Source organism: Pempheris klunzingeri, chromosome 10, assembly GCF_042242105.1.
Source record: "Pempheris klunzingeri isolate RE-2024b chromosome 10, fPemKlu1.hap1, whole genome shotgun sequence".
NCBI classification, from domain to species: domain Eukaryota; kingdom Metazoa; phylum Chordata; class Actinopteri; order Acropomatiformes; family Pempheridae; genus Pempheris; species Pempheris klunzingeri.
In genome coordinates, this window is record NC_092021.1 from 17,944,241 (window position 1) to 17,959,692 (window position 15,452).

The 15,452-nt window shown below is 42.8% G+C and overlaps 2 protein-coding genes across 2 annotated transcripts in view; one reads left to right on the forward strand and one right to left on the reverse strand.

The window, feature by feature from the left end:
- agps (alkylglycerone phosphate synthase) overlaps positions 1–7,870 on the forward strand; it is a 28,288-nt gene extending 20,418 nt beyond the window's left edge. The window contains exons 17-20 of the mRNA XM_070838525.1: positions 379–468; positions 1,969–2,068; positions 2,240–2,297; positions 6,207–7,870. Of these exons, the coding sequence (XP_070694626.1) occupies positions 379–468; positions 1,969–2,068; positions 2,240–2,297; positions 6,207–6,328 (370 nt within the window). The 3' untranslated portion in view covers positions 6,329–7,870. The remainder of the gene's footprint in view (positions 1–378; positions 469–1,968; positions 2,069–2,239; positions 2,298–6,206) is intronic.
- Positions 7,871–11,024: 3,154 nt separating this feature from the next.
- Positions 11,025–15,452, reverse strand: part of pde11a (phosphodiesterase 11a) — a 35,567-nt gene continuing 31,139 nt past the window's right edge. The window contains exons 19-20 of the mRNA XM_070838466.1: positions 14,712–14,795; positions 11,025–11,258 (exon numbers count right to left, since the gene is read on the reverse strand). Of these exons, the coding sequence (XP_070694567.1) occupies positions 11,025–11,258; positions 14,712–14,795 (318 nt within the window). The remainder of the gene's footprint in view (positions 11,259–14,711; positions 14,796–15,452) is intronic.

Below are 15,452 nucleotides of genomic sequence, written 5' to 3' on the forward strand. Positions count from 1 at the left end.
GACGGGAGAGACCAAGAGATCAGGCACTGAGGCAAGCATATGTGCCTGGCTCATTACCCATCCTCCTCCCCATCCTCCACACTCGGCACACACGGCTGCACATGCTTAGGACTGGCAGCCATTTCCACACCAGTGGGAACCTCTCCCACAATGGCCGTCATGTTAGCCAGTCTCTTCTCCTCCTCCTCCTCCTCCTCCTCCTGTTTTCTGGCCTTGTGTCTTTTTCTGAATTTTAATAATTTAGCATTGCTAATTCATTTAGTTTAATATCTGTACCCTAATCATAAGAATTTTATGTCTTAAAAACACAGATATCAGATAGCTATTGTGAAACTTGCTGTTCTGTTTCATTTGTTTAATTTTTCACTTTGTTTCCAGGGTGTTGGACATTTGCCGGAATGTAAAGGCACGCATCGTTCGAGAGTGTAAAGACAGAGGAGTGCAGTTTCCACCATTATCCACATGCAGGTAATTTTTGCAAATTACAGTTTTAATGCAAATTATGGTTCATTGTGGTGAAACTCACACACAGTCATCCGGGCTTTTTTAAATTCAACCAAAGAAACCAAAGCTCTCAAATGTTAAAGGATAAGTCTGGTGTTATTCTATATTTTCATTATCAACAAATCCAATGAAAAGACCAAAACCAACAATATGTTAGTGAGTCTGACGATACTTCACAACGACGCCCCAACCCCATTTGTTAACAGAGAATAAATCTTTAAAAACAGGTCACAAACACATGCTTTCATTGTTGAAAAAGTAACCTCTTGAATCAGCTGGGCATTGTAGTTTTTAACAAATGTTACTCAAACAGGGCTAAATAGTGCAGTTGTTGGGGGGGACATTTTCAGCGGTGTATTAAAACACATTTGTATGTAAGTATGACTCAAAATAGACCACAGAGGCCATGCTCATTATACTGAAGGAACATGTCACCCAGTGCAATAGTGTGGCTCATTTATGTGTTTTTAATCTTTTGTCAACAATAATGGAGCTCTGTGGCACAGAGGAAAAATATTGGTCTTTACATATGATTTATTGACCACAAGAGAATAATTAAGTGAAATAGTTGTCTAAAATAGTCAAAATTGTGATGTAAATCAGGGACTATATCATATCAAAAAATAGCTCTTGGTACTTCATCAATACTCCACCTTTGCATAGTAAGTATTGAGGTTGCACACCCACCCCTACCCCTGACCCCCGGTAACTTAGTAAGCACTACAGAGACAGACAGACGGACAATCTGACAAACAGACGGCAAGCTGGTTGAAGAGCACCAGGCTTCTGCTCGCCGATTGCGGACAGATTAGGCCTCAGCCTGATTATGCTCCAGCCATTCATTTCCCGGCTGCAGTCTGTCACATGATTGATTTGTCCATTTAACCTCTAGAACAGTCAATGTGCCAGGTGATGGGCCATGTCAAATGAACAAGGGCTCTGCACCCTGCTCCTCCACAGGGAACGAGGCCAGAGACAAAATACACAAACTGGAGACGTATTTTATTCTTAACAAAACTATGAGTGCCTGAATTCGAGCTGCATTTTATCTAGAAGCAGCCACATGAACAGTAAGGACATTTTTGCTCTGTGTAAAACTGACCAATTTTCTCAAGTGTCAGCCGAGTCGTCCTCTTTACCTGTGGTAAAAATGTGGCTCAGATGATTCAGTAAAAGCATTTATTGGCCATTTAAATTTTGACTTTTATGTTATTAAAAGTGGCCGGGCTTCCACACTGCGTCCGCTCTCTGGAAACCATGAATGGAATACAGGTCAGGGGTTCATTGGGGAAAGCCAAACCTCCCACTCTTATTCGTCCTCCGATTATAAAGAAAAAATGCATTTATTGTATGAAAATACAATACGTCTTGACAAAATACTGCTTTTCATGTAAATTAGATTTTCAGAGCTGAACATTTAAGAAGTCTTTTCTGCTTCTTCGACTTTTACCTGCTCTTCTACAGGGTGACTCAGACGTACGACGCTGGTGCCTGTGTCTACTTTTACTTTGCCTTCAACTACAGGGGACTCAGTGATCCAGTACATGTGTACGAGCAAGTGGAGGTATGACCACTTTAATTTTAATCAACGTTACGGCGTGGTGCGGTCCTTTCATAGATCATAATTACATCTGATGTGATGATATGTTGAATCTCCAGCACCCCCAGAGAGCAAATGTCAGAAATTAGAGTTATATAACATGACTGAGTGTGGTTTTATTTTTGTATTTCCCAGCATGCAGCTAGAGAAGAGATCCTTGCCAATGGAGGGAGCTTGTCACATCACCACGGAGGTACTGCACCCTGAAAAACCCATTCATGAGTAGGGCATTGAATTGGACGGCATGATATTTACATTCTCTCCTGGATTATAATTTACGAAAAGAGGCTGCAGTGAGTGGTGACAGCGTGACGTGCTCTCCCAGCGTGCTCTTCCACGCTATCAAGCCGGCAGCCAGTCAGGCTGTTTAGGTGCATTTGGTCGACGATCTTTCATTGCTTCCTTCACATGTCCAAAATATGTCCATGTGGCTCAGATGAATTGCTTTGACTCGACTATTTGTTCATTTCAGCAGTGACCAAATGAAATGTGAGCAGGCGAGGGCAGCGTAACAACTCTCTGGGCACCATCAGGGCTAACCGAAATGGCTGCCTTATCTATATTGCCATCCGCCTCGCTGTTTTCATACATCACTTCAGGCTATTCATCACAGCTGTCAAAAACAGTATGCAGTGAATCAGCTGCGATATTAAATCACAATTTTTCCTGAAGGCGGGGACGGGTTCAAAATTAAAAGATTGCTAATAAAAAGGAGGCGGCGGGCCGGGGTAAATGATGCCGCCGTTATCGCCGGCTGTATACTGACCTCCAAACGGTGGCCCAGCCACCCCGAGCAGCACGGGGAGGTGACAGGGGGGAGAGGAGGGGATATTGATGCAGCTCCCGCGTGCGAGGCCCACTCTGTAATTGTGATTAATAACAGCGGGGCTCGCTATCTGGGCGCAGACAGGCCGGTTTGTCTGCCCACAATCAGCGCTTGACAAATGGAGCTAGTTTCACTGGGTTTTGTGTATCAAACAAAACAGATGTAGTCAAGGATGGTGAGGTGGGAGGGCACCGGAGGAAATATACATTTTTGTGGCCCTGTATTTATATCAGGTCAGTGCTGTGCTGCGTGGGCGTAGGTAAGTGAATCTGGGCGTGTGGAGCGCTGCACCTGTTTGTCTGCAGGACATAATACTCAGCTTACCACCACCATGTGTTGATTGTGGTCCATCACAAAAATACTGGCTTCTAACTTCAGATGGAGTTAGATTTATCAGACTTACTTAAAGGTTAAAGCTCAGTTATATGTTTGATTATTTCCCGGTTCTGAAAACAAGAACAGAAGGAGAATGTCCTCTTTAACTAGGTCACCAGTGTCGCAGCGGTAAAGAGTTGTTGAGCATCCATCACCAGGAGAGTCATCCATCTATCAGCCCTGCGCCGCGGCCTCTCAGCCAATACCCAGGCTCGGCCATATCACAGGAACGCAGGGACGCTACCTTACCCTGTCTTTTATGCCCTGACCCCCATTTGTCAGAGAAGTCCTGGGAGTGCGGGAGCAACGTGTCAGGGGGTTGAGGCTCAGTCTGGCCTCTACAGTCTCCTCTGTATGAGGGCCACCCCGGGGTGCCCAGCATCTTCACCTCACCTTGTGGCTCCACAGAGCTCCTATCTCGCTAACTCTGCCCACCTCCACACAAGACACTGCACCTGGAGATAGAAAAATTACCTGTTCCCACCTTGCCTTTCCCCAGGCTTTTCCGCACAAGAAAAATATAACAATTTAAAAAAAGAAAATCTGTCATTTCTGAAATAAGTACCTGCACTTCTTTTGCATGTCTCAGCTGCACAGACCAAGCTTGGTGAGATTGATTGCAATAGCAAGCAAAAAAGAGAGAATATGACAAGATAGATGTGTAAATTATCACAGTGATGGAGGCAATGATGCAGTTCCAGCACCTTCTGTTTTCTCTCCTTTTCCTGAGAGGAGGGAGGGACTGAGGTGGAACAAGGAGGAAAGACCGAAGAGGAGGAGGTTGTAGAGAGCAGGCTACTTTCTTAGTTACTGGGTAGCAGCTGATTGGTCCCTCTGTCACCATCTGGAGGTGCGTGCGATATCGGAGTCCCTGGTGACCCCACTGTCTGCCCTGTTTTGTCAGGAGACGGGGGCCTCGCTAGCCTCATGGCTGATCCCCATCTGGGTCTCCTGGCTGGACTCTGATAACATGGCGCGCTAATGTGTCAGGGCGGCCTCTTCCCACAACATGCCCTATTAACACTGGAGTTCCCCTGCCAGTGATGCAAAGAGAGGCGTGTAGAGAGGGAAGGGAAGCCACGTAGACACTCCCATTCTACACCTTCCTGTTTTCAGGCCTCTGTATCTAATCTCAAGTGATTACACTGCTGTTTTCAGGTGTGTGCTCAGCAAGCAGCACCTGTTCTAAGCGGCTCTGTTCTCAGATTTATCTTTCAGGAGTTTGGAGATGTAGATATCCCGTGTTTCCTTTAAGTTGACATGACCTCCAAAAGTTAACATTTACCCAGCTTTGATCTGACCTAGTTAAAGTTAATTTCTCCAGACTCACATTTATGTCAGTCACTGCCTTTTTCTTTATTTTTAAACAGATTTTTTTCTGTGGTCAAAGGTGCAATCTGTGTAATCATGACGTCCCAGTTCAATTCAGGCTGGCAACTAAAGCTGCAACCATAAACAGTTATTTTCATTGTTAATGTAAACATTTCTTTGTGGATCAGTCTTTTAGTTAAAAAAATGTCTTTAAAAATCATTATTATATATATTAGATCTTCTACACAGATTCAAAACAGAGAAAGGCAGCAAATCCTCACGCTTGAGATACGAGAACCAGACAGAGTTTTTCGGCATTTTTGTTTTAAATTGTCAGTGAATGGATCTATTGGTTAATTGGTTAACCAACGACTTTGCTAGGCATGGCAGGATTAACAGTTTTAGGAGGGATAGCGGAGCAAAAATTTGCCATTGGGCCCCTATTGCTGTCATTTTATTAGATACCACTTATCATGTGAGCGCAGGGCCACAAAATAAGCTAAAACTGCAGCGGCCACCTTAGATGGTATTTTTGGGCAGTTGCTTGCTTAACGCGTCAGGATTTTTTGTTGGATGTCGTTCCCCTCGCCCACTACCCATTTTTTTAAATCTGTTTTAACTATCAAAAAAAAGCAAAATGCTCCAGAAATTTTCACTAAATGATGCATTTAAAACCTCAGCAGCATCTATAGATAATGTGAGCGCTAAAAGTCGATCCTCATTGCACAGACTGTGGCTGTGGTTTAAACTTGGTGAAAAACATTTTGCAGCTTTATTGGCTCAGAAAGTCAAAGTTTGTATTTTATTTGAAGTTTTGTAACAAGAGTTTGGCTCTCCAGTGAGGTTTTCTCAGTTCTCGGCAGTCACCAGACCTCTCGCTGGCTCCAGACTCTCCTCTAAGAACCTGTCGGGTACAGGCGCCGTGGAGTATGTCGGAGCGGACAGCTGGCGAAGCAGTAGGCACCCTCACTAGGCTTCGTGCCACAGCCACTCTCGCTCCTCAGGTTGGGGGTTTGGAGGGGGAGGAGGGAGAGGAGGGAGGGTGAAGAGCGGCTGAAAGCCAAAGTCCTGCTGACAGAGGACCATTGTGTGGCGCTCCACGGTTGGCTTTGGCACCCTGTTGGTGATCAGGCCAGAGTCAGAGGGCACGGAGCGGCGCTCAGGACAAGCAAGCACAACAGCCTCGCAGGTCAGCTGGAGGAGCGCGCTCGTGTGCACAATGAGACAGAAACACACACACAAAAAACGCTCCAGTGGCTCTGGAGGGAGGGAAACGGAGGGGAGTGGTGGCTCAAAGAGTGAGGGAGCCGGGGACGGCCTGCTACAGCCGCCAGCCGGCCCCTCCTCTGGGAACACACAGAGCCTAATGAGTTTGATAGTCTGCTGAGCTCCATAAATCATGCCATGCAAAACATTTCTCCTCTCTGAATAAAAGCATTTATCACCCTCTGTTTATTCACTCACTCTCACAAGATTGATTGGCTCCCAGCAGCCTGCTGAGCAATCAGCCGTGCCGATTCCTCTATTTGTCCCCCTCGGTCCTCTTCCTTGAGTTTATTTATTTATTTATTTCTCTCCTCTGTCATTCAGTGGGGAAACTTCGGAAGGAATGGATGAGAGAGACCATCTCCAATGTCGGCATTGGGATGCTCAAGTCTGTCAAGGACTACGTGGACCCTAATAACATCTTCGGCAACAGGAACCTCCTCTAATTTCCCTCTCCTGTCCATCTTTATCTCACCTTTTTCTAAAAGCATCTTGTGCGTTTTGGATTAATAGATACTAAATGTAAATTTAAAATGGACAGAAATCTAGTCTTTTTCATCAAAAGTGTCATTTGGTGCCATTTATTGATTCATCCAAACCTTTTCTTTTACATTATATTGCACTTAACATGCTGTAACAATCATTGTCATTCATGGAGAAGCTAATTTTTGCTCTTCATTCATGGCTTCAGCTTGATGTTGGAGCTACGATGCAGCCTGACACACCATGCACCAAAACCTTGATTTCGTCATATTTCTTTTTATGTTCAAATATCCTTGCCAACATGGTTAATTCATCTGTTTGTTTTTACTTTCCTCTCGTGTGTTTGCGTGCGTGTGGCACTTCTTTAGTGGTAAGCTCTAGATGAATGCGCTCTCTAAAGCTCTGTGCCTTTCTAAAGCTTTTGTCTGCCTTCCCCTTCTCCCTCCACACACTCTGGTGTACAGTGAGTCCCGTTGTGAAGCAAAATTAACTTGGACATGATGTTTTCTGTGTCTCTAGTTCATCTTTGTCTTGCCCTCATGCCTTTTGCTGTACTGACCTATTGCCATAAGAGACTTTTTCTGGACTGTATGTATGTATGTGTGTGTTTGATTGTATGTATGTGTGTGTGCCTCTGATAAACTTGTCCTACTAAAGCCTCGCTCTGCCCCAGCAAATTTTAACAAAAGAAATGATGTATAACTACAAAGAGAGATATTCCTTGTGTGCTTAGTTTTTTTGTACTGAAAGCGTTTACCTTGCATGGTTTATTACTGAGAACGTGAAGTGGAAGAAAAAAGCCATTGTGTTTTTCGATCATGCTTGTTTCAATGTGACCGCGTTTGCAATTTAAGGCCTCTGGATCCCGGTGCTCACGTTGTACCAAAGACTCAACACATCAGATCATGCAAACATCCTGTAAACAAATGTTCGACTGTGTAACCATCACCTTCACACACATTCAGCAACTACATGCACAGCTAAACTGTATTTTTTTTTTTTTTTAATCAGCATATGCAAAGGTGACCCTCCTGAGAGCTGTAAAATGTAGATATTTGACTGTTACATGTGCTAAGTCTTTCTGTTAAAACGCAATTACATCATGTTACCTGCGTTCAAGACACTGTACTGAATTATTTCTGCTCCATATAATTGGTGTTGACCAGAAATTCCTCCTGAAATAGTTTCCCTTGTTGGTGTATCTGTACGACAATTTGATATGATTTGTCACTGTTGGTTCTTAAGCAAAGTAAAGCTGAGGAATGTCGCCTTTTTTCCCGTCTGATCTGCCCTTCACATTCGTCCTTTTTAATTCGTAATATTTCCCCAGATAGAAGGACTCATTAGGGACCCGTCATCTGACATTTTACCCCTGTGTCAAAAATGCGTGAAAGCTTTTGAATGTTATGGAAGTACCTTTTTGTTATTTTCCACTTCACTAAACGTAGTAACATCCGAGTACATTTTGTCAATGCTGTTTGTGCAATAAATTGAACTAAAACATCCCAGTTGTTTGATTTTTCTTTAAGCAAACACAACAGTGTTCGGAGCAGAAACCTCCCTCCTCTCTCGTACATCATTTCCAATTCAGCTCTTCAATAGTAGCCTTTATTTGTGTTGTCAGATAGTGCGAGGAGGGCCAACAGGAGCCCGAGAGCAGGTTTTTGTTAGCTCTTCCTCCACCTGCACCACACTGAGCTCAAGGTAATCCAGCAGAGAGGAGTTTAACTGAGCCTGTCTTTTGCTTCCTGACAGGAAGGATTTTTTTTTTTTTCCCCTCTACACACAGGCTCATCATCTTCACCCACACAGCCGCCCACACACTGCCTGCTGACGTCACCGCCTCTTATCAACAGCAGTAGAGCTCAGTCTTGTACAATGAAATACACTGCGGATATCACACTGCGGGTTAATACAGAGGATTGTGTGAATGAATACATGGGTTATGAAAAAGACATGAAGGATTTAGACTTTATTTCTGATCCCTGTAATTGTCAGAGTTGTGGTATGTTGACTAGACATTCATCAGCAGCTAATTCCTATTTTCTTAATGTTAATATCTTTCTAATTTGACGGCATCATGCAGTTTCTTCTCATTACTTTACATGTATCTCAGTGAAATGTGCGCGTGTACCTGCAGTATTTCATTGAGATCCTTTTCATGTGTACAGACATATTTGTCCACATGAGGTCAGCACTGCACTGGGAGAAATACTATCAGCAGGAGAGGAAGTATTCATGTCCTTTACTAAAGTGTGTCAACTTTGCACTTGAGTGCGTGTGTGTTTGTGTCAGAATAAACCAAAGGACTTATAGCAGCATATTTTTATTTCAACTCTCAACAGAAACATTGCACATTTGCCTTTTCATGCCTTAGGTTTCTTTCAGTTTAGCCCGCCATAAATAAATCCAGAGTCCAAACTGGGAGAGGAAAGAGGAAATACAAGAAGCACGTTACATTGCAAAAAAGACAAGTAGAAGTTGGCCGCATTTGGAGACCTAATAGAAAAATAGAACAGCGATATTCATAATTCACGTAACATGATGCAATAGAATTTAAATCATGCATTTCCAATGAGATAATGTGTTTACTGATGAAGTTCAAAAATACGAGGTATTTGTTGGCTCACGTTTGCTACATCCTTAGCAAGTGGTTGAATTTAATACTGCATAAAACATGCAATTCAAAAAAACTTTTCTGGTCAACTTCAATTCAGCTCCTCAACTAAAATACAGTAGAGCACACAGATCCATGCCACACAATGTGCACAGTCACGTTTTAAACTCCAATTAACAAAGCTACAACACAATCCATAAGGCATACCCCCACCCAAAAAATATTACTCATAATAATAATAATAATAATAATAATAATGTCAAAATAAAAGCTTGTGACTACATGGGAACTTCAGTACTACAAGATTCTGTGTCTCAGTCTTCTTTTTCAGATAATGAAAGCGGTTTAAGTAGCATTTGTGAGCTTTGAGAAAAGGACAAGAATTTGATTAAAGCCAAAAGGGTGACATTTTAAGAATTACGATTATTCTCTTTCTGGCTGAAAGTTGTATTGGAGGACAGAACTATTTTTCCCTGAAATTAAGGTACAGCCAGCCAATAGTTACCTTAGCTTAGCATAAAGGCTGGAAACAGGTGGAAACACTAGCCTGACTCTGTGGAGATGTGATGAGATCCACCTAACAGCACCTCTTAAATTCACAGATTAACATGTTTAGTCCTGGCTGTTTAATCTGTGCAAAAACTAAAGAGTAAAAACAGTGATTTGCTGTTTTACAGTTGTTATGTGTCTGACTATTTCTTGGCTGTGACCAGTTGCCAGGCAATTAGCAGAGACTGCAGGAAATCACTGGTCCAGCTCCAATAAATCCAATAGACACATAACTCCTTATAAAACATTACACTTTGGTATTTGTTCAGATTAAACAAACAAAATATAACATTTGAATCAATGAGCTTTAGAGATGCAGGTATGCAGATTGTATCACCTCTGCAGAGACTCAGACTGGCTGCTTCCCAGTTTAAAGTCTTTGTGCTAAGCTAAGCTAACTGCAGCCAGGTTGTAGTTTGATTTAAGAGACAGATTCTCCTCTCCAGTCAATCCTCTCATCCAACTTTACGCCAGAAGTGTATTCTTTTAAACGTAGTTTAGTGAGGAGTTTATATTAGACGTAACATGACTTTGCTTTATGTTCCAGCTGTCGGTGGTAAATCAGTAGAAGACAGGACTTTCTCTGCAGAAATAATGTGATATCAGAACAACTTCGTCAAGGCACATTGTGTGTGTTTGTGTGTGTGACAAGAGTGACCCTGCATTTATAAAATCGGGCAAAATAGAGTTCTATATGTGTGTAATGTCAATGCTTTGTGGCAACATGGGGTCAAGATATAACTTCTGTAGTCATTGGTTGTACAAATTATGGCAAAAATATATTATGGTTCAACATGGATTTCCATACTGTGTAAGAATCTCGGTGAGGAGGCCATGCATTTTTCATTAGGATCTGAAAACAAGGCACAGGAAGGGAGGGAGCGGAGCACTCAATTTGCATTGCAAGCACTGTCACAGGTCCTGCTGTTCCTACACCCCTTTATCTTTCAGGAACTCTACAGCCACATTTACAATCCAGAGCTTACAGGTTTTCAAACAGCACTTGTAAATAACTCAATAGCCTATGTACAGATTTACAAAAAATATCTGTTACCCCGGGCAAAATGCGAGCAACGAGGAGGTATAAAGAGCAAAACGAACCACAACAGAGACAAACATTCCTTTCCAATATTCTCCATGCCATGTTGTGCCGAAAATCTGTGCAATGCCCAGAATAGTTAGTGTTAGCTCACTGTTTGACATGGTCACACAGCGGTACGAGTTTCCTCTCTGACACTGTGTCATCAGCTGATTTGTAGCTGCCCCGACAAGCTTGCCAAACACAGCTCTGTCAGCCCTCAGCACTGGAGGACTGAGGGGAGCAGAAAAACCTCTATGATAACGCCGCGCTCAATTCTAAAGCTCATCTCTGGTAGCAAAAGCGAAGAGGAGCAGAACCCAAGAACCTCTGCATGCACTGCACTGCCTCTGTTGCAGGCTGCATTTAAGAGGGAAATAAGCCAAAGAGATCAGCTCAGGGACGGCATCTGAAGCTAACTAACTTGTTCTGATGGCGTGCCGTCGGCGTCGCTGCTACAGCAGGGTGTGCTGCCCGTTTTGGCCACAGTGCAGCCGTTTGTTTCTGTGCCGTCTCCATTGCAGGGGCTTGCGGGTGCAGACACACTCTGGCCACGTTGTCTCTCCTTGTTCAGTTCCTCCCATTTGGCCCTGTTAGCTTTGATCATGTCAAGGATCGGCTGAAGTTTGGGATTCAGCTTGACCAGAGTCTAGGGAGAGAGAGAGAGAGGGAGAGAGAGAGGAAGTGGGAGAAAGATGAGAACGGAGAAAATGCTATGTGAAATATTAAAACAAAAAAAAAACACCATCAGCACGATGGTTTGAAGAGCCATTGAGGAGTCTGGAAATAGCTTCACAACAATGAGTTTTGTTAAACAACCTTTTCTTCAAAGATTGACGGGCATTTATTTTTGCAATGCGATGACAATACATGAGAGGCTCAGACTGCGGCTGGAGAAGCAGCACATTATTCACTAAATGGGCAAAACAAATGAACCAATACAGAGAACACGCTGCTACAATAACAGCATCATACAGTAGCTCGATAGTTTAAGGCAATGAAATGGCTGCTCTTTAAAGATTAGACGCACATGTATGACTGAGATAAGTTGCCTTTGTCATTTTTCTGCGTTGAACTGTAAGTGGCAGCGTCCTCAAAGCTGTCATCCACCATTTTAATAAATTACCTGAGAGACGGGGGGATTTTGTTCCCTCTGTTCTCCTAACATTGTCTACTGCGTATATTGGATTTCCAGGGAAGTCTGTAATTAGTTATTGTTTCATTAACCCCATTTCATATGGAAATATAACGTGGGCATGGCTCCCACAGTGAAACAATGAAAACTTTCATTTACTCACACATGTATTGGACTGAATGGGTAGCTATTGTAAAAATGAATGGAATAAATAGGTAAGTAAGCACACCTACAGTGGGGATTGCATATTGTATGTATGAAAGGGAAATCAAATCTGTTGTCAGACTTGGGGAAAACACAACTAATCGTGGCTGCCAATTAACTGAACTTTAAAAGCAGGCGAGCAATTTGAGATGCAGGGTGTACTCACTAATTCATAGGAACAATTAAAGCACTTGTGTGGGTGGTCGACTAGAACACAGCTCTGTAACGCGGCCAAGTTCAGACGTCAAGACTATTTTCTTTGTCTGGACAAACAGCCCAATTTTGGTCATTAGGAATTCATAATAAGTCCTGAAAGATTGTTTTCAAAGCTCAATAATTCATAACATTGTGATTGTTGGAACATGTGTGCTGCTGATTATGAAGCCGTTCACCTGTGATGCCGAACAACATTAGAGCACAACATGGATTTCCATTTCCGTGATTTGGGATGAAGTCGATGCCTGTTTGTGGAGTCAGACTGCTATGTTTGTGTTTCTGCACGCATGTGGTTCTATACGTGTGTGTGTGTGTGTGTGTGTGTGTGTGTGTGTGTGTGTGCTGGATGGTGATGTTAATTTGATCACCAACTGTTTTGATGATCTAATAATTATTTGTTATGCGGGTGGATTTGCTGCTTTATTGGTTATAAATAGACAACTTAGGCTTTAATAAATAATAATGTTTCACTCTTCCCTGACATTAGTTAAGGTATATTTATTGGTGTATTTATTGCTGTTCTTCTTTTTGATTTTCTTTTGATCTTAGAGGAGACAATCTATTTCATGGTAAGTCTGCGTAACATCTGTAAATCTCTATGTTTTATTAGGCACGAATGCTCCTGAAAAAGAGATTTTTTTCTATGTCTTCTTGACTGCAGCAGCCTCATCAACCCGACTCACTATAACACCGACTCTTATCCTGAAACATGGACACAACACATAACGTTAACGTTAAGTCTCCAAATCTGACCCAATGAGTTACTGTCACACACATTTTCTGGATTATTATTTCTGCACATTGCACATGTTCATTAAACTATAAACATTTGTCCTTGGTGAGTATTTCATACGTGCTGTCTCTGTATGACTTATTGCGCATTTTCCTGTTTTCTATTTGCTATTCTTGACTTTAGTAGTGCTTGTTTATTTTTTCATTATCTCATACTAAGGCAAACCTTCTTGGCAGTGGCAGTAAACCTGATTCTGCTTCTGAGATGAACTGATAGCAAAAACATAATTGTGACTGAATGTGCTTAATAAGTGTGAGTTGATAATGAAAATGTAAATCTTTGAAACCATCATCGCACTGTGATGGCATGTGGCCCACATACAGCTGTAATTTTCAAAAACTACAAGCCCAGCGTGCATTGATTGTCTTAATCTTTATGGATTTGCCTCATCTGTGAGTTAAAAGAAGAGAATATCAAAGAGGCGGACCATTTCCCTCTTTCTCGCAGCATACATCCACCATGGGACATTGTCCTTGGTTTGCACAGCATCATTATTCCACTGATGTAGACTCAGAAGACGAAGAACAAGAAGAGAGAGAGACTGTCATATGGTTGGGTATAAAGATGGAAGGTTATATAATGGGGGATTAATATTCCACAAAGTAGCGAGCCACCACCAGGAGAAGGAGATCAGCGAGATCAAGAACGAGATCTCTTCCGCCCACGGACAAAAGCCCTGCCGCCTCTGAACTTCCTCTGTTCTCCCCCTTGCAAATTTAATTGGCAGCAGCATGATCGTGAGCTCCATATCTGCATTCTCCAAACAACAGCCTTTACATGCGGCAGTGTGGAGACAAACCCCCCACGCAGACAACACACCGCTTTGATGCTTTTTATCTACACTACACAGACAGTAACAATGGTGAAACCAGAGCCCGGCAAAGATTAGTCTGCTCTAACTTTTGACACTGATCCTGGGATAATTCAATAGATGTGAAGATGATCTATTGCTTGTTTTCTGCTTGTGATGACTAAGAGTAATGTCTTTAATATGACGGTGTTTAACAGTGCAAAAGCAGAGAAAATCATCCAGTGTAGTAAGAATGAATTAACTATTTTATCCTTGACTCCGCTCAAAACTCTCGCTCTGATTTGTTTGCTTTCGTGAGTTTACCTCCAGCACGCCTCGTCTCTTAACAGACCTGATCTCCTCAGTAAGTCAGCCTGAGTCTTTCTCCTACACAGCTGCTGCTGCCGGCGGTGGGAGGGGCAGGTGAGTCTCTCTTGACGTCATTCAGAAACACGCACATTACTATACTGGCGAGGACACAGTATAGATTTCCATTCATTGTCTGAAAGATAACCACTAGCTCTCGCTCTGACCCTGGCATATTCTCAGCTGGGATCCTGTAATAAAATCAGCCTCTATCTGTGAGTCCAAATGTCTCTGAAGAAAAGCCTGCAGTCAAGCGTCAGGCCTTGCTTGTTTCTTACTGAGGGAATTTAACCTGACTAACATCACATCTCTATTCACACACTCCACTTCCTCTGAGCTTTCTCGCAGTCAGAAAGTGCACACTCATTCTCAAAAGAACAGGATGCAACCTTGAAGTTGTTTCAGAGCTTTCAAAGAAAAATAAAAGTGATGAATCTGTGGCTGCAAAGACAGTTGAATAGTTGTTGGTGACAGTTTCATTGCTGGCGTCAGTGAGGGACAATAGCTGAGGAAGGACAGCCACTACTGATGTCAGAGGCGGATGTGTGATGAGTGCAACGCAGCGAAGGACAGAGAGCAGTGAGGCTTGGAGCGTTACCTCGTACAGTGGTGCGCAAATTCCATCTATCCACTCCAGCTGAAGCCCCGGCAACTCGTCCTTCCTGTTTCGATCAAAGATGGCCTGAAAGACAAAAGTTAGAATTTATTTAAAGCTGCGTTTGTGCTCACGCTCTGGAAACAAAGGTGAAACCTGATTCTGCTTAACATGAGGGTGCAAGTCAGGCTTGCAGTCCCTAAATAGCTCCCGCAGCTCTCAAGAGCTTATTTCACGTACATTTTCAGGTCTACCTTCCATTCTTCTGCACACTGAACTGCACACTGAGGGGCTCCTCTGAGGCTGTGCTTCGGAGATAGTTACCAGGCTACAACTTAGAAGTTAATATTTAATTTCCAACACCCACACATAGAGCTGTAAAGGTTTGACACAAGCAGCAGACCTGAGGCTACTGCATTAGTTATTTCAGAGGGGAGGCAATGTGGCCTGGCTCGATTAGTTAACAGCCATTAAATGTGCACAGAGAGCTGCTGGTTTTTCCCCTTTAAGAATTTGCAACACAGTTCAGCCTTCAAAGCTCCTCAATCAAACGCACAGCACTCCTCTGTTGTGGCGCTGCAGCTTTGAGAAGAGCAAGAGTGCGTAATGAATTAAGACAACATCTTCATTAAGACCAACGTCTTCTCCTGCTATTGTTATCATGCTATTTTTGCATCTGCATGAGAAAATGAATGAAAACCGTTTATTATCCTGGATTTCAGGAAGTGAAGGTTAGTAGTGTCT